The 17,688-nt window shown below is 60.0% G+C and overlaps 1 protein-coding gene across 1 annotated transcript; it reads right to left on the reverse strand.

The window, feature by feature from the left end:
* Positions 1-2,578: 2,578 nt before the first annotated feature.
* SERINC2 (serine incorporator 2) lies at positions 2,579-13,956 on the reverse strand. Its single transcript, XM_082296438.1, has 10 exons — positions 13,827-13,956; positions 7,249-7,410; positions 6,328-6,515; positions 6,142-6,221; positions 5,893-6,030; positions 5,609-5,778; positions 4,918-5,008; positions 4,666-4,801; positions 3,683-3,901; positions 2,579-3,329 (listed from the first exon to the last, which is right to left on the reverse strand). The coding sequence occupies exons 1-10, from the start codon at positions 13,863-13,865 to the stop codon at positions 3,191-3,193; spliced, it is 1,362 nt and encodes a 453-aa protein (XP_082152564.1). The 5' UTR covers positions 13,866-13,956; the 3' UTR covers positions 2,579-3,190.
* Between the last annotated feature and the right edge of the window lie 3,732 nt (positions 13,957-17,688).

Here is a 17,688-nt window from a genome sequence, read left to right on the forward strand (position 1 = left end):
ACTGCCACCGCCCCCCGGAGCCCTCGCAGGGCTCCTCCTCCCCACAAACCCCCGCAGGCAGGGTTTTTCCAGCCCAGCCCGGCTCATTCCTCCCCTGGCTTCAACCCCTCCACTCCCCAGCATCTTCCTGGCCCCAGGAACATTTTGGGAAGGAGAAAAAGCTCGGGAGAAACAAATCCGCAGGCCAGGGGAGGAGCGCTGGGCGTCCCTGTGCCCCCGAGCGTTCTCTCGAAGGCTGGGCAAGGGCTCTGCCGCACAATTAATTAATTATCCATGGCCTGTGCTCCGCCTGGGAGGCATTAATGGCTCCAGATGCGGATGGCGGAGCTCTGCGTGGCTCTGTAAACACGCTGCAAGTCCAATTCGGGTTTCCTCGGGTGCCTCATTTCAATGAATTATGTAAACGCCTTCCCCTCCTCTTTTGAGCAGGAGCCAGTCCGGCTGCTGCCCGATGTGTTAATCCCAGGAATAAAATAAAAACCAAGGGAGCCCGTGCATTAAAGGGAATAAAATGATGCCGGGGAGCCCCTGGAAGCAGTGGGATCGCCGGGGGCCAGGGTGGGAGCTCTGTCCCCACCGCCCCGACCTGGGAGTCACTGGGGGATCCTCCCTTCTCATGGTCCCAAGCCCTCGGTGACCCCATGAGGGTCCTGTGCCCACCCCTGGGGTTAAATCCCGATTAATTTGGGAACAGAGTGGTCACAGTCACCTTCTGTGACGGCTGCATGGCTTTACCTGGGGTCCCCAAAGTCCCACACGACCCTAAATTCCCCCCCCCCCCCCATTCATCACTCCGGGGTGGCCCCCCAGGGAGAGTAATTAGAGCAATTAATGGGGAGATAATGAGTGTGGTGGGGGGGTCCCAGCATGCCCCTGGTGTGATCCCGCTCTCCAGGCTGGAGCTGTGACTCGGGGCAGGGACAGGCAGGGAGGGGACCGGGCCCAGGGCTGTGTTTTCTGCTGAGCTGGAGGTGGCAGATGTTCGCTGATGAATTATTCACCCTGCAAATTATCATGGAAACGGAATGGGTTGGGTTGGAAGGGAACTTAAAGCTCCTCCAGTTTTACTCCTTGCCGTGGGCAGGGACACCTCCCACTGTGCCAGGCTGCTCCAGCCCCAATGTCCAGCCTGGCCTTGGGCACTGCCAGGGATCCAGGGGCAGCCCCAGCTGCTCTGGCAATTCCATGCCAGCCCCTGCCCACCCTGCCAGGGAACAATTCCTGCCCAAGATCCCACCCGGCCCTGCCCTCTGGCACTGGGAAGCCATTGCCTGGCTCCTGGCCCTGAATCCCTTGTCCCCAGTCCCTCTGCAGCTCTCCTGGAGCCCCTTTAGGCCCTGCCAGGGGCTCGCAGCTCTCCCTGGAGCCTTCTCCTCTCCAGCTGAGCACCCCCAGCTCTCCCAGAAATGCCGCGGCTGCTGAGCATGAAGGGTGCAGGGTGGTGAAGGGTTAAAGATGAGTGTGCAGGGTGAAAGGTGAGCGGTGCTGGGTGCAGGATGAAGGGTGCCGGATGAGGGTTACGGAGTGCTGGGGGCAGGGTAAGGGTTATAGGGTGCTGGGTGAACTACGTAGGGTGCAGGATGAGTGCAGGACGCTGAGTTCCGGCCGCAGGATGAGAGTCACTGGGAGCAGGATCGGTGCGGGATGGGGGTCACCGGGTGCCGGATCGGTGCCGGGTGCGGGATGGGGGTCAGTGGGTGCAGGATGGGTGCCGGGTGCGGGATGGGTGCGGGATGGGTGCGGGATCGGTGCCGGGTGCGGGATGGGTGCGGGATGGGTGCAGGATCGGTGCCGGGTGCGGGATAAGGGTCACTGGGTGCGGGCGGAGGTCACCGGGTGCCGGATCGGTGCCGGTGCGGGGCGCAGGAGTCGCACCGCGGGCTCGCAGCGCCATCGCGTGGCTGGAGCCGCCCCGCACGGGAATGGGAATGGGAATGGAAATGGGAACGGGAATGGAAATGGAAATGGGAATGGAAATGGGAACGGGGATGGGAACGGGAATGGAAACGGGGATGGGAATGGAAACGGGGATGGGAATGGAAACGGGAACGGGAATGGAAACGGGAATGGAAACGGGAATGGAAATGGGAATGGGAACGGGAATGGAAACGGGAATGGAAATAGGAACGGGAATGCAGTGCATGGCCGGGAACCCAGGGCTGGGCTCACGGGTGGGCAGCGGGCACCGCCCGGCCCCGCGGCCGCCGCAGTGCAGGGACCGCCTGCCAGGGAGAGCTCCCAGCTGGGGCCACCCCCTGCTCTGTGCCCCCCGGCACTGGGTGTGCCCCGCCGCGGGGCTCACGCCATCCCCGGGTGCCCCTGGGCACGGTCAGCACCCCACATCGTGCACCCCACATCGTGCACGCCCCTTTGCTGACCACCACCACGGCTCTCGGGCTGTCACAGGCTCGCAGTGGGGTCCAGGGCTCCAAGTTTCCATGCCCCAAAGTGATGCCACCCCTGCCTGCACTCCCGGGCCGCCAGCTGTGCCCCCACCCCGCTGTCGGGTCAGTTTAAACACCCCCCTCCCTCTGCCTCCTGGGCACCCACACGTCAGGAAAGACTCCAAATGCACAAATCCACCGTGTTTATTCCAAATGAGATTTTATTAACGAGGCAAAGTGCTGGGGCCAGGCCGGCGCAGCCTGTGGGAAACCTGACCTGTGCTCCGGAGAGGACAGGGACCTGTCCTCCTGCCGGGACAGCCCCGAGGAGCTGCGGCCACCATCGAGGCTGGGGCTGCAGCGGGACCTCTGCCTCCAGCCACAAGTCCCCGGGATTCGTTTTCCTCCGGGCTGTTTGGGGACACGACACCGGCGGGGTCCTGGGTCCTGGTACCCGGCCAGAGCCCAGAGACCCCAAAAGGCACCACGGTCCCGGGGCACCACCAGCTGGTGAGAACCAAACCCTCCCAAGGCAAGGCAGTGGGGTCTGCGGGGTGCAGAGGGTCTGGAGGCACTGCCAAAGGCACTACACGAACACGGAGATGATGAGAGCTTTGAAAACACCCTCAGGTCTCTCTCTCAGCCCTTCATTTTCTCTGCTTGGCACTTCATCCCTTTCAAATTAAAACAAAGAAGCTGCAAGAAGGCACAACCCAGCACAGCAGAACCGAGGCTGAGGCAGAGCTGGGGCTGTCCCCAGCCTCCAGGGACAAAGCCACGATGGCAGCAGCACTTCCAGGGCCACCTCAGCTGAAGTCCCGGTCCGGCAGCACCAGCGGAGCCACCAAGGTCCAGAGGTAGAGCAGGAGCCCGGCCCAGCTGGAGCTGATCTTCACCCACACGGCCGCCCAGGGGCTCCTCAGCACCTGCAAGCTCTCATCCGGCCTGAAACAGCGAACAGGAGGGTGGCACCATCACCGTGACACCCTGCCAGCGCCCCGGGAGGGATGGGTGCCACCCAGGGAACACGGGGGAGCGCCATGGCTGTGGCCACTCAGGAGGTGTGACCCCACAAGGGCCTCGGTCCCTGCTCCCCCCTCATCCCAAGGGATCCCGGGCTGCAGCAGAGGACGCTGGCAAGCCCAAGCACAACCCTAAAGACAATTAACCTGATAAGGGAGCACACCGGGCGGCCTCGCACAGCTCAGCCGTGCCCAGCACGGGAGCACCAGCACCCCAGGAGGAGGAGACGTGGAGGAGCGGGGCCAGCCCTGGGTGTCCGCGGCAGCTCTGCCCACCTGTACCAGTTGGTGAGGGTCATCATGATGTAGAGCGCGGCGAGGAGGAGGCAGAGGTGGAAGAAGGTGTAGCTGTAGGAGACGCCGTCCTGCTCGTTGTCGTAGGCGCGGCGCACCCCGCCCTCCTCGGCCGCCCCGCCCGGCCCGGCCCCGGCCCCGGCCCCGCTCTCCTCCGTCAGCATCAGCTTGTTCACCTGCGGGTGGTCCGAGGAGCGGAGGCTGCGGGCAGAGGGACGGGGGGATCAGCACCGCTTGGTCACCGCCCCCATGGCGGGGTTTTTGTCCTTGGGGCCGTCCCCGGGGCAGTTTGAGGGATGCAGGCTGTGGGAAAACCCTAAAAGCTGTGACTGTGGCCCTTGTCCAAAGTCCCTCTCCAGCTCGCCTAGAGCCCCTTTAGGTGTGGAACAGTCAGGGCAGTTTAGGGCACAGAGACTGTGGGGAAACCCTAAAATCTCTGTCGTCCTTGTCCCCAGTGCCTCTGCAGCTCTCCTGGAGCCCCTTTAGGTCCTGGGAGCCTGACTGGAAGCTCAACAGGGAGAATGAATGGCAAAGGTTTGGCCCTGGGGAGAACAATCCCAGTTTCCAATGTGGAATGAGGGCCACTCAGCTGGAAAACAGCTCCGGGAAAGGCCCTGGGGCTGCTGGCAGGCACCGGGGAACACGAGGCAGCAACGAGAACAGCTGCAGAAAGCCAAGGTTGCATCAGGCAAAGCACTGCCAGCAGGCTGAGGGACGGGATCCAGTGCCCAGCTCTGATAAGGCCCTGCCATGGCAGGGGTTTTGTCCTTGGGGCCATCCCCAGGACAGGCAGAGCAATCTGGGGCTGTGGGAAAACCCTAAAAACAGTGACTGTGCTCACCCTGGGCAGCTGGGATGGGCGGGCAAGGAGCCTTCAGTGGCAAAACCCCCGGACCAAGGTGTGACCTCCCCTCCAGAGACCCCTCCCATGGCTCCGTGCTCAGGGACACGAGCCAAGAGCTCACCTGATGAAGAGGGTGCAGAGGATGAAGATCAGCAGCCCCACGATGCTCGGGGCGTCCCACCAGGCTGTCGGCGGCTCGGTGGCCGTGGCCGGGCCAGTGCTGTTCCTCACCAGCAGCGTGGGGTTACAGCGCTGGGCTGAGGGGACACACGGGGGGTCAGCCCCCAAGGACATGGAGGGACAAACTCCCACCCCGGGGAGCGTTCCTGCCCCATCCTCCCCTCTCCCAAACCCAAGGCTGTGTCTGCCTTACTTGGCACGTTGGCCAGGGCGGACCAGGTGACGTAGATGGTGTAGAGGGTGATGAGGGACGCCTGCAGCAGCCCCGAGTGCGGCTGAGCCTCCTGCAAACACAACAGTGGGTGCTCAGGGTGCTCCTGTACCCTGGGGTGACACAGCCCCGGCATCCTGGGTGCTCCTGTACCCCAGGGTGACACAGCCCCGGCCTCCTGGGTGCTCCTGTACCCCGAGATGACAGCCCCGGCCTCCTGGGTGCTCCTGTACCCTGGGGTGACACAGCCCCTCCTGGGTGCTCCTGTACCCCGGGGTGACACAGCCCCAGCATCCTGGGTGCTCCTGTACCCCAGGGTGACACAGCCCCGGCCTCCTGGGTGCTCCTGTACCCCGAGATGACAGCCCCGACCTCCTGGGTGCTCCTGTATCCCGGGGTGACACAGCCCCGGCATCCTGGGTGCTCCTGTACCCCAGGGTGACACAGCCCCTCCTGGGTGCCCCTGTACCCCAGGGTGACACAGCCCCTCCTGGGTGCTCCTGTATCCTGGGGTGACACAGCCCCGGCCTCCTGGGTGCTCCTGTACCCCGGGGTGACACAGCCCCGGCATCCTGGGTGCTCCTGTACCCCAGGGTGACACAGCCCCTCCTGGGTGCCCCTGTACCCCGGGGTGACACAGCCCCGGCTTCCTGGGTGCTCCCCACCACCTCACCTGGATCTTGGGCAGGATGGACACAACGGAGACGATGAGGCAGAGGATGAGGTTGATGCTGATGAAGGCCTTGCCCTCCGTGCAGCCCTCGGGCTTGGTGTAGTAGACGTAGAGCAGCGCAACGGCCGCGATGGAGGCGGCGTAGAAGATGACGGTGACAGTGCAGAGGGCTGGGGGAGGACACCAAAGAGGCTGGAGCAGAGCCGCCAGTCGCAGCCAGCTCAGCCTCACCGGGCCCTGGGATGAGCTGAGCCCCAAGCCACGGGCGCTGCCACCACACCCACCTGTGTACCAGCCCTTGGCGTTGCTCTCGCCCGCGTTGCGCAGCCACCGCTGGCTCCAGGAGTGCGCGAAGTCGATGAGGAGAACGAGCTGGATGAGGATGAAGAGGAAGGAGCCGACCACACCGAAGTAAAACCAGACTTGAGAGGAGGAGAAAAACCAGCTGAGAGCAGGGCGAGTGAGACTCAGGGGCACAGGCCTGGGTTTAACCCCATGCAGGGGTGCCCAGGAGAGCACAGGCAGCTCCTCACCTGTGGTGAAGGCACCATCGGGGATGTAGAAGGCCCCCACCGTGATCCCCACCAGCACCAGGAACTTGAAGAACCAGAAGCTGTGGGAGGAGAGAGGAGGCACGGTGTGCACCCAGCAGGGACAGGGATGGGGGGTCCTGCCCGTCCCCGCCCCAGCAGCCCGGGGACCAAAGGGACCACACGCACCCGTTCTGCAGGGCGGCCCGCGGGTCCTTGCTGCTGCGCACGCACACCATGAGCACGGCGAAGAGGCAGAAGAAGGCGGCCATGGCGAAGCCCATGCGATACACGGCCTTGTGGCCCAGGAAGCTGCTGCAGTCCAGGTGGGGCTGGACCCCCAGCACCGAGCCGCTGCCTTCACAGAAACCGGGGAGCTGGAATTGTGGTGGGGGAGTGAGCATCACCTCAGCACATCCTGCTGGGGATTGGTGGTTGTGGGTTGGATTGAGCTGATTGAAGATCAGCTCCTGGATTGGGAAGCCCCAGAGCAGCTGTGGTTGCCCCTGGATCCCTGGAAGTGTCCAAGGCCAGGCTGGACGGGGTTTGGAGCAGCCTGGGACAGTGGGAGGCGTCCCTGCCCATGGCTTTGAGCTGGGCTTTGAGATTCCTTTCAACACAATCCCTTCTGTGATTCCACCCCCTTCACAAGCCCTGGTGCCACTAAAGATGGGCCAGACCATGACCGCTCCAATGCCACTTGCCTGGGGACAGTGGTGAGGTGACACAGCTAAAGCCACCCAGGCTGTCAGTGGAAAGCTGGGATGAAAATGGCCTTTCCCTAAAGCCCAGCTCAGCTGGCAGAGCTCTGCTCCCTCCTCCTCAAGTCCCACCTCCTTGACGTGCAAGTCATCAGCTGAACCCCAAAAAACAGGATGTAGGAAACTTTCCAGGGAGACACCTGGGAAAACTAAAAATTGCACAAAATGATCCCACTGCGTTCTCCCCTCTGTGGAAAACCAGGGCTAAAAACACCTTCTCCCAGTGAGATGCTCAGAAAAAAAGGAACAGGAGCACATTGTGACCCAAAAATTCACTTTTTTGATTGAGCTTCACGTCCCCACCACGAGCTGGGTCGTTTCTTCCCAGCGACTTCCAGGAGTTCTTTACCTTGTGCAACTCCTTCTCCACACCAGGGATTATCATAATGATGGACACGAGGGTGCCGAGGAAGAGGAAGAAGGTGAAGAGGAGGCGGGAGATGGTGGAGTTCTTGGTTGAGGGGCAGCAGCCGCAGAGCAGGCACGGGGCAGAGCCGCAGAGACACGACACCTGCAAGGAGACCAGCCTGAGTTGAGGGGGAGAAATGGGCCCCAAAATATGTGCCCAAGGCAATCCTTAAGGAGATCCCACTGGGAATCCACACCGTTGCTTAGAGCTACTCACACCACAGCTCACAGGACTGTAGATACAAAAATGCTGCTCGCGAGGATTTTCTTGCTATTTTCTAAGTCCGTGAGAGACTTTTCTCTCTCCCAGAAGAGGTAGCAGGGAATGTAAACAACCAAGCCACCTGCAACCTTGGAAAGTCTTGTTTATGGTATAGTAGAAAAATATTTTGACAATGGATGTTTTAGGATTTTAGCCAATCACCCCCCAAGGGGTGGCTGGTCCTTTGTCCAATTAGACTATGAAGAAAAAAGTCTATAAAAGAGTTTGTAAAATAATTAAGTAAATCAATCTTGCTGCACAATTCCTGCCTGCTGGATCTTCTCTCCTCCTCCTCCCTACGGCTGCGGGACACGGTGATATACCGTAGGAACGAGGCCTGCGGTAATACAGGACCTCATGGAAACGGCACCAAATCCCCCCCAAAAAAGTTGGTGAAAACCAAAAGAGCCACAGGAACAGCCAGCGTGGAAAATGCCACTGAGAGTCTGGAGACACCCTCATGTGTTTCATGCAGAGGTCCGGTCAAACCAAGCCCTACCCTGCAGGAGCCTCCTTTTTGTACAGAAACAAGGTTCCCAAAATAATTTCAGGCTGTCCTTTCAGTCAAATCCAGGCTGGGGAGACACTGAGATCACCATCATGGGGGAAGCACTCCTGCTGTCCTTCCCCCTCTGCAAGGGCCACTTTACAGGCGGGGAAACTGAGGCACAGCACCCCCGAGAGTCCCTGGTGGGTCCCCAAATCCAGCATGGGCAGTGCTGCCAGGTGCACCCCGTTCCAGAGGCTCCTGTTGCTGGGGATCCAGGGAAATCCTGGCTGAGGAAACCCAACCTCACTGATACCAAAACACGGGCGCGAGCTTCCAGCACAAGGACGGTGCAGAACAAACCCTGCTCCCGTGGAACTGCTCCTCCTCTCCTGCACTTCGGCTCAGCAGGCAGACACCCCTGCAGGCAGGAGAAGGGCTCTGCTCTCTCCTGCTCTTCAGGGATGTGCATGGGTTGTGCGTTTGTTGTGCCCCCACATCAGGCCCGGCCATCGGTATTCATCACAGACGGCTCGGCATCGAGTCAGAGGTGTATTTCTCATTGTTGAAATCAGAGTAAACAATGGACATGGCAGAACACACAACCAGGGGTGGAGCTGCTGTGTGAGCAGGAGCCCAGGCCTGTGGCTCCCTTTGCAAAGCGACCACTTTGATGTCCCCAAATCACCAAAGGTGGCTTCGAATCTTTTTTAAACATAAGCACACCGTTACTGGAGAAAAATCCCCTCCTTCCTACTTATTCCTCTTATCCCCACATCCCTGCCCCATTAAGAGCTGATGGTACCCACAGGGTGAGAGACCCCAGGTATCCCATGGAAACCCTCATCCTGCCTCTCCAGGAGCTGCTCGAAGGGCCTCACTTCGTGTTTCCAACCTGGAAGCATGGGAAAATGGCTTTCAATTAGAGACTGCTTCATTTCAGCCTCATTAAATGCACCACGTGCATCAGAGTGCATTAAAATGTGCTGGCGTTGCTGTATTTCCCTTCAAATTAAAAAAAAACCAAACCATGGAACAACAACAAAAATCCCTTTAAATGCAGAATTCCTGCATTATTCCTCCTGATGTAGCAAAGCACCCCAGTGCTCCATCCACACCTCCAGCTCCTCCTCCTTCAGTGCCAACTGAAACAAAAAGCACCAGTCCCAAAATCACTGGTGCTGGATGGGAAAATCTTGAGGTTTGCTGTTCTTTAGGAAGTTGTGGTTTGGGGGTTCAGATCCCATCCCATCCCATCCCACCCCTGCCATGGGCAGGGACACCTCCCACTGTGCCAGGCTGCTCCAGCCCCAATGTCCAGCCTGGCCTTGGGCACTGCCAGGGATCCAGGGGCAGCCCCAGCTGCTCTGGCAATTCCATGCCAGCCCCTGCCCACCCTGCCAGGGAACAATTCCTGCCCAAGATCCCACCCAGCCCTGCCCTCTGGCACTGGGAAGCCATTGCCTGGCTCCTGGCCCTGAATCCCTTGTCCCCAGTCCCTCTGCAGCTCTCCTGGAGCCCCTTTAGGCCCTGCCAGGGGCTCGCAGCTCTCCCTGGAGCCTTCTCCTCTCCAGCTGAGCACCCCCAGCTCTCCCAGCCTGGCTCCAGAGGGGCTCCAGCCCTGCAGCAGCTCCGTGGCTCCCTCTGGACTCGCTTGAACAGGCACAAGGTTTTTAGGAGCCCTCAGCATCACTGGAGATTGATTTTGCAGGGCTCTTCCGCAGCCAAACTCCGTGGTTGTAGTTCAGGTTTCACAGGCCCTTGCAGCCACTGAGGTAACGGGATACAACATCCCCATTCCACTGCTCTGCTCCGTAACACGAGAATCCTGTGGATTCCTTTTAGGATATCCTTTTAGGATAAATCCCTGAAAGCTCCTTTGCAGTGAAGCAAAGGAACCCTTTGTGCCACACACTGACCCCTCCAGCTGCCTGGGCACTCCTGATTTCAGCCTTTTTCTCTAAAAACCAAAGGTTAACAGCAAGGAAAAGCCTCCAGGTTTTTTTTATCCCAGGAAAAGTGTCCCTGGACACTCTGATTCTCCTTCCAAAGACTTTTAAAGTTACCAAAAAAACGTGAACACAACCAAGAGACAAAGAGAAGGATGGAAAAAGCCAGCGAGGGAAGTGGCTGCAGCAGCAGGAGAGCCGGGGGTTAATGAGGAAGTGTCGGTTTTCAGCCGCTGGTGGATGATTAAACTCTCCAGTTTCACTGTCGACTTCCTCATGAAGGTGAGTCCAGCTCACCTCCAGTGAGACCCAGGCATCACGGCTGCTCCATCCCTCCCCTGCCCAGGGGCCGGGAGAGCGTGGCCAGAGCCAGGGAATTACCACAGGAACCCCAAATACACCCATTCAGCAACAGCAGCCCAAAACCAGCAGCCCAAATATTTCACCCCAACAGTTTCACCCCAACAACAGCACCACAACAACAGCCCAACTATGCCAACACCAGCCCAACACGACTGACCAAACTACATCAGCCCAACACCACCACCCCAAAAACATCATCCCAACATCAACCCAACTACACCGGCCCAATTACATCATCCCGACTACACCAATACAACAACAGCCCAACTACGCCAACACCAGCCAAACGTGACCAACCAAACTACACCAGTCCACACCACCAGCCCAACAACGTCACCCCAAAAATACCAACCCAAGCTTTTTGTTTCAGTTGGCACTGAAGGAGGAGGAGCTGGAGGTGTGGATGGAGCACTGGGGTGCTTTGCTACATCAGGAGGAATAATGCAGGAATTCTGCATTTAAAGGGATTTTTGTTGTTGTTCCATGGTTTGTTTTTTTTTTAATTTGAAGGGAAATTCAGCAACACCAGCACATTTTAATGCACTCTGATGCACGTGGTGCATTTAATGAGGCTGAAATGAAGCAGTCTCTAATTGAAAGACATTTTCCCGTGCTTCCAGGTTGGAAACACGAAGTGAGGCCCTTCGAGCAGCTCCTGGAGAGGCAGGATGAGGGTTTCCATGGGATACCTGGGGTCTCTCACCCTGTGGGTACCACCCCAGTTGCATCATCCCAGTTCCACCACCCCAACACCAGCCCAACACGACCAACTGAACTACACCAGGCCAACAACACCAACCCAAAAACACCCCCTCAACATCACCCCAACAGCACCAACCCCACTACACCACCCCAGTTACATCATCCCAACTACACCACCCCGACAACAACAGCCCAACCACAACACCAGCCCAACACAGCCAACCAAACTACACCAGCCCAACATCACGCCAACAACACCAACCCAAAAACACCCAGCCAGTGTCAGCCCAACTATACCATCCAACATCACCCCAACAACATCACCCCAACAACACCAACTACACCACCCCAATTACATCTTCCCAACTGCACCACCCCAACAACAGCCCAACTACACCACCAGCCCAACATCACCCCAACGATTCCACCCCAACAACACCAGCCCAACACAACCGACCAAAGTACATCAGCCCAACATCACCCCAATTATTCTAACCCAACAACACCAGCCCAATATCACCCCAACAATACCAGCCCAAAACCACCCACCCAACATCACCCCAACAGTGCTGACCCACACCACCAACCCCACTACGCCCCAATTACATCATCCCAACTACACCACCCCAACAACAGCCCAACTACACAAACCAAACTACACCAGCCCAACAACATCACCCCAACAACTCCAACCCAAGAACAGCCACCCAGTATCACCCCAACATCACTGACCCCCGCCACCACCCCAACAACATCACCCCAACAACACCAGCCCAACCACACCACCCCAGCTACACCACTCCAACACCACATCTCTGAGCTGCCTTCACCCCGGCAGTCCCAGGAACACCGGGAGTGAGTCAACCCAAAGCAATGCCGAGCAACCGGTGTTTCTCTGCTGCCAAGTTAACGAGCGGGCAGCTTAATCAGCACCAAACCCACCATGACAGGCACAGGCTTGGGGAGCTGGTGGCTTTCCTGCCCAACAGGTGGCTTTGGATCGGTACCACGAGGTTGAGTGTCCCCAGGAGGTGCCTAAGGGCTGCCTGAGCCCCTGAGGTTGCTTTGGCTGGGGCAGCTTTCTGCTGGCACCCCCAACCCCAAGAAGGCAGCTCAGAATGACCACACTGCTCACGGCAGCCATGGGCAGAGCCTGGAAAGCACGGGAGGCAGGGAAAGAGAAATTCTCCATTTGTGATGCAAGGTTTCACCGAGGAGCAGCTTGCAGGGTTTTAACGGGAAAGCGCTGAAGAAAGAGCTCGGCAATCTCGTGGTGCTGTGACTCAAGGGATGCAGGCGGAGCAGAAGGAGTTAGTCAGGATGTTCTCGTTAAAATTAATAATAATAACAAAAGATGACACAGACTAGGGGAGTTCAGCTTGGTTGAGGGTTTTTTCAGTGTTGTGGTTCTTCAGCTCAGACCTGTGCAAAAACAGGCCTTTCATCAACAAGATAATTAAACAAAAGCTTGTGAAAAACAATAATTTTTTAAAATTACATAGACTAGGCATTGCTTGGTTCGGCTTTGGGGTTTTTCAGTGTTGTGGTTCTTCAGCTCAGGCCGGTGCTAAAACAGCCCCTTTGTCAACAACTTGCACCAGAAGGAACAAGAAAATTAAACCCACACAGTGACTCTACTCTGTTACCACAGTCTGAGCCACAACAGTTTCTGGGGGGAGAAAACCACCAAGAATTCATCCAGAAACCTGCACAGTGCTGCTCTGGGTAGCTCCCTGCTTTCCCAATACCTGCCCACAAGGAAAAGTACGGGAATGTGTCACAGAGGGGGGGGCCTTGCAGACCACCCCCCTCCGACCCCTCATTTCTAAACATCCTGTTCCTTAAACCTCCAGCACTCGGAGGGCAAGTGGCAAAAGAGGTCCCATTTCCAGGTTTCCAGGCCGGCAGCTCCCAGGCTGGTTCCACGGCCCTGCCCTGGCGCCGTGCCCGCAGGTGAGGCACCAGCAGGGAACGAAGGGCTGGTGTGAGCAGGTGCCTACGTCACCCAAACCACACACCCCACGTCACAGGGCACAACACCCTGAATTGCACACCCTGAGCCTGTCCCGGGCCCCCGAATCACCACTTCCTGCGCCTGCCGTGGGCCAGGCCACCCCACACACAGCCCCCTGCACCCCCGGTCCCAGCCCCTTCCCTTAACTCCATCCCCACTTTGGGGCTCGGCAGTGAGAACCAGGCAGGATCCCCAGCCCCTCATTGCCTGGCGGGGCCAGGACCCCCCAACTCCTCCAGGTGCAGCAGGACATCGCTCCTGTGGCTTCTCACATCCCCCAAGTGCCCTGGGGTGCGCCACCCACCCCATTCCCCACCCCATTCCCCTCCACCATGAGCCCCAGAGTTCTCTGGAGTGAACGCTCTGTGTCTCCCATGGATACCCCGGAGGCAGTGGGACGCCCCGCTCCGGGAATCCCCACATCTCTCCAGCCACTGAGGGACGCACCCCCTGAATCCCCCCCCATACACAGAGGCGCATCCCCCGGGCGTGCCCCACATCCCCCATGTACACAGGGGTGCATCCCCCGGGGGTCACCCGCATCACCCTCCTGGAATCCCTTGGACCCCCCCCCGCGTCCGGGTGTAGCGGGGCACATCCCCGGGATGTCCCTCAGCCCTCCCCGGGCCTCCCTGGACCCTCCTCCGGACGCGCAGCAGCCGCGGCTCGCCCGCCCCGGGCCGCGCCCGCCGCTGCGGCACCGCAACGTCGCGGCTCCCCCTCGCTCCGGGCGGGCACTCACGCAGCTGAGAAGGGAGCAGACCCCGAGACAGGCCCCCATCGTGCTGCCGCCGCTCCCGGATCCCGCTCCCGGCTCCCGGCTCCCGGTTCCCTCCGCCGCCGCCGCCGCGTTAGCTCCGCCCGGACCGGGGAGCTCGGGGCGGCCGCTCCCGCCGCGCCTCCCCCGGGGCGGCCCCTACGGCGGCGGAGCGGGGAGCGAGGGATGGTCCGGGCCCCTCCCGGCCGCAGGGGAGTCCCTCCATTGCTCCTCCATCCCCCTCTCCATCCCTCTCCCTCTCCCTTTCATCCTCCTCCATTCCTCTCCGTCCCCGGTTACCGCCGAGGGGACCCCACCCACCCCATGAGCACGGGCCGGGGTGGGGGCTCTGGGACATCCTCAGGGCTGGGGGGGATGGCCGGGAACCCTGTCTGGGCTAGAAGCAGCCCGCGGGAAGGAGTCATGGAATTCCAGAGTGGTTTGGGTTGGATCCTGAAGCCCATCCCATCCCACCTCTGCCATGGGCAGGGACACCTCCCACTGTGCCAGGCTGCTCCAGCCTGGCCTTGGGCACTGCCAGGGATCCAGGGGCAGCCCCAGCTGCTCTGGCAATTCCATGCCAGCCCCTGCCCACCCTGCCAGGGAACAATTCCTGCCCAAGATCCCATCCAGCCCTGCCCTCTGGCACTGGGAAGCCATTCCCTGGCTCCTGGCCCTGAATCCCTTGTCCCCAGTCCCTCTGCAGCTCTCCTGGAGCCCCTTTAGGCCCTGCAAGGAGCCTGACTGGAACCTCAGGAAGCTCAACAGGGAGAGTGAATGGCAAAGTTTTGGCCCTAGGGAGAACAGTCCCAGTTTCCAGTACGTGCTGGGGGCCTCTCAGCTGGAAAACAGCTCTGGGAAGGGCCCTGGGGGTGCCGGGGGGCACCGGGGGGAACACGAGGCAGCAACGAGAGCAGTGCAGGAGGTGAGAGGTGTCCTGGGCTGCATCAGGCAGCACTGAAGTACAGCCCGTGTGCTGCAGCATCCCCTCTTCCACCAAGGGTCTGAATTCCTTGCTCCTGCCTTCACCCATGGGATCTCTGGATCGCGTTTTCTCCTCCAGGAGCCCTTCTTGCTGGATTTCACATCACACCGTCCAGCACCAGCACTCCCAGAACTCCCAGCAGACCCACCAGCCTGAACCCACTCCCCTGCAGGGCCAGACCCCGGGTCAGGGGGGCTGAGGGTGGCACACCACAGGATTTCCCTGCCCTTCCTGCCCAGTCGGAGCCTGGCACCACCTCCCAGGGCAGTGAGGGCTGCTGCCATGCAAAATTCAAGGGCTGGGATAAACCGGGAGGTGCCAGCCCACTTCCAGACCCTAAATTTAGACAGAGGAGAAAGTACATGAGTATGTGACAGCAGCAGACCTGGGGGCACAGGGCTGGGGCCACGTGTCCCCTGTGTCCTTGAGGAAGAGGAGGGTGTCACACTTCTCGCTCCAGAGGTAAAGCTCCGTGGTTTGGCCCCTGTTCAGCAGCTGGCACAAATTAATAAACGATTGTCTGAGCCTCTGTGGGCGTCCAAACGCTGCTGGCAGGGCTCAGCCCTGCAACAGGAGAAGTCAGAAGCCGAAAACTGCTCTCTGATCTCAGCTGGGCTCAGGTTTCTCCTTTCCGGAGGCGCTGGGGCGTGTGCGGGGACATCCTGCCACGGGCACGGGTCTGGCAGCGCCCCGCGGCCTCGGGACGCTCTGGGCTGGCTCTGACACAGCCCCCGGGAGGGGCGAGGGCGGTCTGGCAGCTCCATCTCCTCCTGGCTGGGTGTCAGGGCCCTGTGACATCCGCAGCGGGAATGTCCTTCAGTCCCTGTCCTCTCAGGAAGGACAAAGCGGCCGGGCAGGTGTTTGTCCCCTTGCTCGTGCTGTCCTTGCAGGCTCGTGAGCCCGCTGGCACGCCAGCAGCAGGAATCCTTCCACGCACCCTGGAGAGCCCAGTCCCCCCGCCACGGGCACTGTCCCGTGGTCCCTTTGATGATGCCACCAGATGGCAGCGCCGGAGTGAGGCACTGCCGGACACCGGGGGCGGTCACCGGGCTCGGTCCCTGCCGCTCCCGGAGCGCCACGGGCACGGCTGGCAGCAGGGAGAGGGTCCCCACCCGCCTGGCAGCGGTGGCCCCCACCAGAGGCCACCCCACTGCCAGCACCCCCAGCAGCAGCCCCTCGGTGTCCCCTTCTCCATGTCCCCTTCTCCATGTCCTCTTCTCCATGTCCCCTTCTCGGTGTCCCCTTCTCCATGTCCCCTTCTCAGTGTCCCCCTCTCCATGTCCCCCTCTTGGTGTCCCCTTCTCCATGTCCCCTTCTCCATGTCCTCTTCTCCATGTCCCCTTCTCCATGTCCCCTTCTCTGTGTCCCCTTCTCGGTGTCCCCTTCTCAGTGTCCCCCTCTCCATGTCCCCTTCTCGGTGTCCCCTTCTCGGTGTCCCCTTCTCCATGTCCCCTTCTCCATGTCCCCCTCTCGGTGTCCCCCTCTCGGTGTCCCCCTCTCGGGCAGGACGCAGCGCTGTGGCAGCCGTGTGGCAGCAGCGTCACGAGTGTCGGAGCTGTGACGGGCCCGGTCAGACCGGTTTCACCTCACCCTACGCACAGGGGGATGAGGACCGGGCACTGGGGGATGTTAGCGGAGCTCAGGGACGCGGGGCTGCCTCCAGCCACCCCAGCCCGTGTCCCACTGCTGGGAGCATCCCTGTATCCCAAGAAAACATCTTTTTTTCCCCCATCTGCCTCCTCTCTGCTTCTTCTCCTGCATCCCTCAGCATCCCCCGGGCATCTTTCCCCCTGGCGTGGTTCATTAGGGGTAAGGGCACCTAAAACCTAAAATATGGTTCATTTTTTGCCCCATTTCTGCCCCTGCAGGGGATTACAGGGCTGGGGGAGCAGGGCCAGGAGCAGCTTGCCAGGGATGCCCTCGGCCCGGGAAAACAAACGCTCTCATGTGACCGTATCTGGGACAATACCAGCTTAGCCGTGGGTGCAGCCAGCAGGAATCCTGCCGCTCCCGAGCCCTGCTCGGCATGGATAAACCTACGCTAGAGCAATTAATGATAATTAATAACTGGGTCTGTATTTGGAAAAGCAGCAAAACGCAGCGATGCTCTTCAGAGCATTGTCTAGACAGGGAAATGCAGCCGTGGCACCAGGTACAATTTTGGGTTTGGGTTTGGTAAACCCCTGATCTGTGGGGTTGTCCTGTCTTTGGCATCCTGGGGGCTCCTGGGTGAGATTTAGGGCACACAGGACCCTTCCCCTCAGCCCCCAGCTGCAATCAGGCACATCCCAGCCTGGTGTTCGGGGTGCTTTGGGAGGTGTGGGGGTCCCCCCGCCCACCCTGTGCTGCCGGGAGGGGCAGGAATGGAGCCCCCAAAGTGCCTTTGCTCAGCTCTGCTGCCTCCCTCAGGGTCTGCAGCCCCCAGGTGAGGATGGGGACAGGCACAAAGCCAGCCTGGGAAGGGAAGGACGGATGCAAAAGGGCTGAGATGGAAGCATCTCCCTTCCCCCGGTCCGAGGATGCCCCTGAGGCAGGCGGGGAATTAGTTTTCCACTAAGCTCCTCTGTAATAAACAGAGACACAGAGCGACGGGCAATTGCTTGGCCTTTAATTACAGCCAGTCAGGGTGTTCAGGGTCACGGGAGCCGGGATTCAGAGCCGGGGGAAATGAGGGGGACGAACACGTCAGGAATCTGCGGAACCTTCTGAGCCTGAGCTCCTTTGTTGTTCACCAGGACCCTCCCAGCCCAGAACATCTCAAATCCCAGAACCTTGGATAACAGAATGTTCTGAGCTGGACAGGATCCACAGGGATCATCAATCCCAGCTCCTGGCCCTGCCCAGACGCCCCAACAATCCCAT

Source organism: Coloeus monedula (genome assembly GCF_965178545.1).
Source record: "Coloeus monedula genome assembly, chromosome: 24".
In the NCBI taxonomy this organism is placed as follows: domain Eukaryota; kingdom Metazoa; phylum Chordata; class Aves; order Passeriformes; family Corvidae; genus Coloeus; species Coloeus monedula.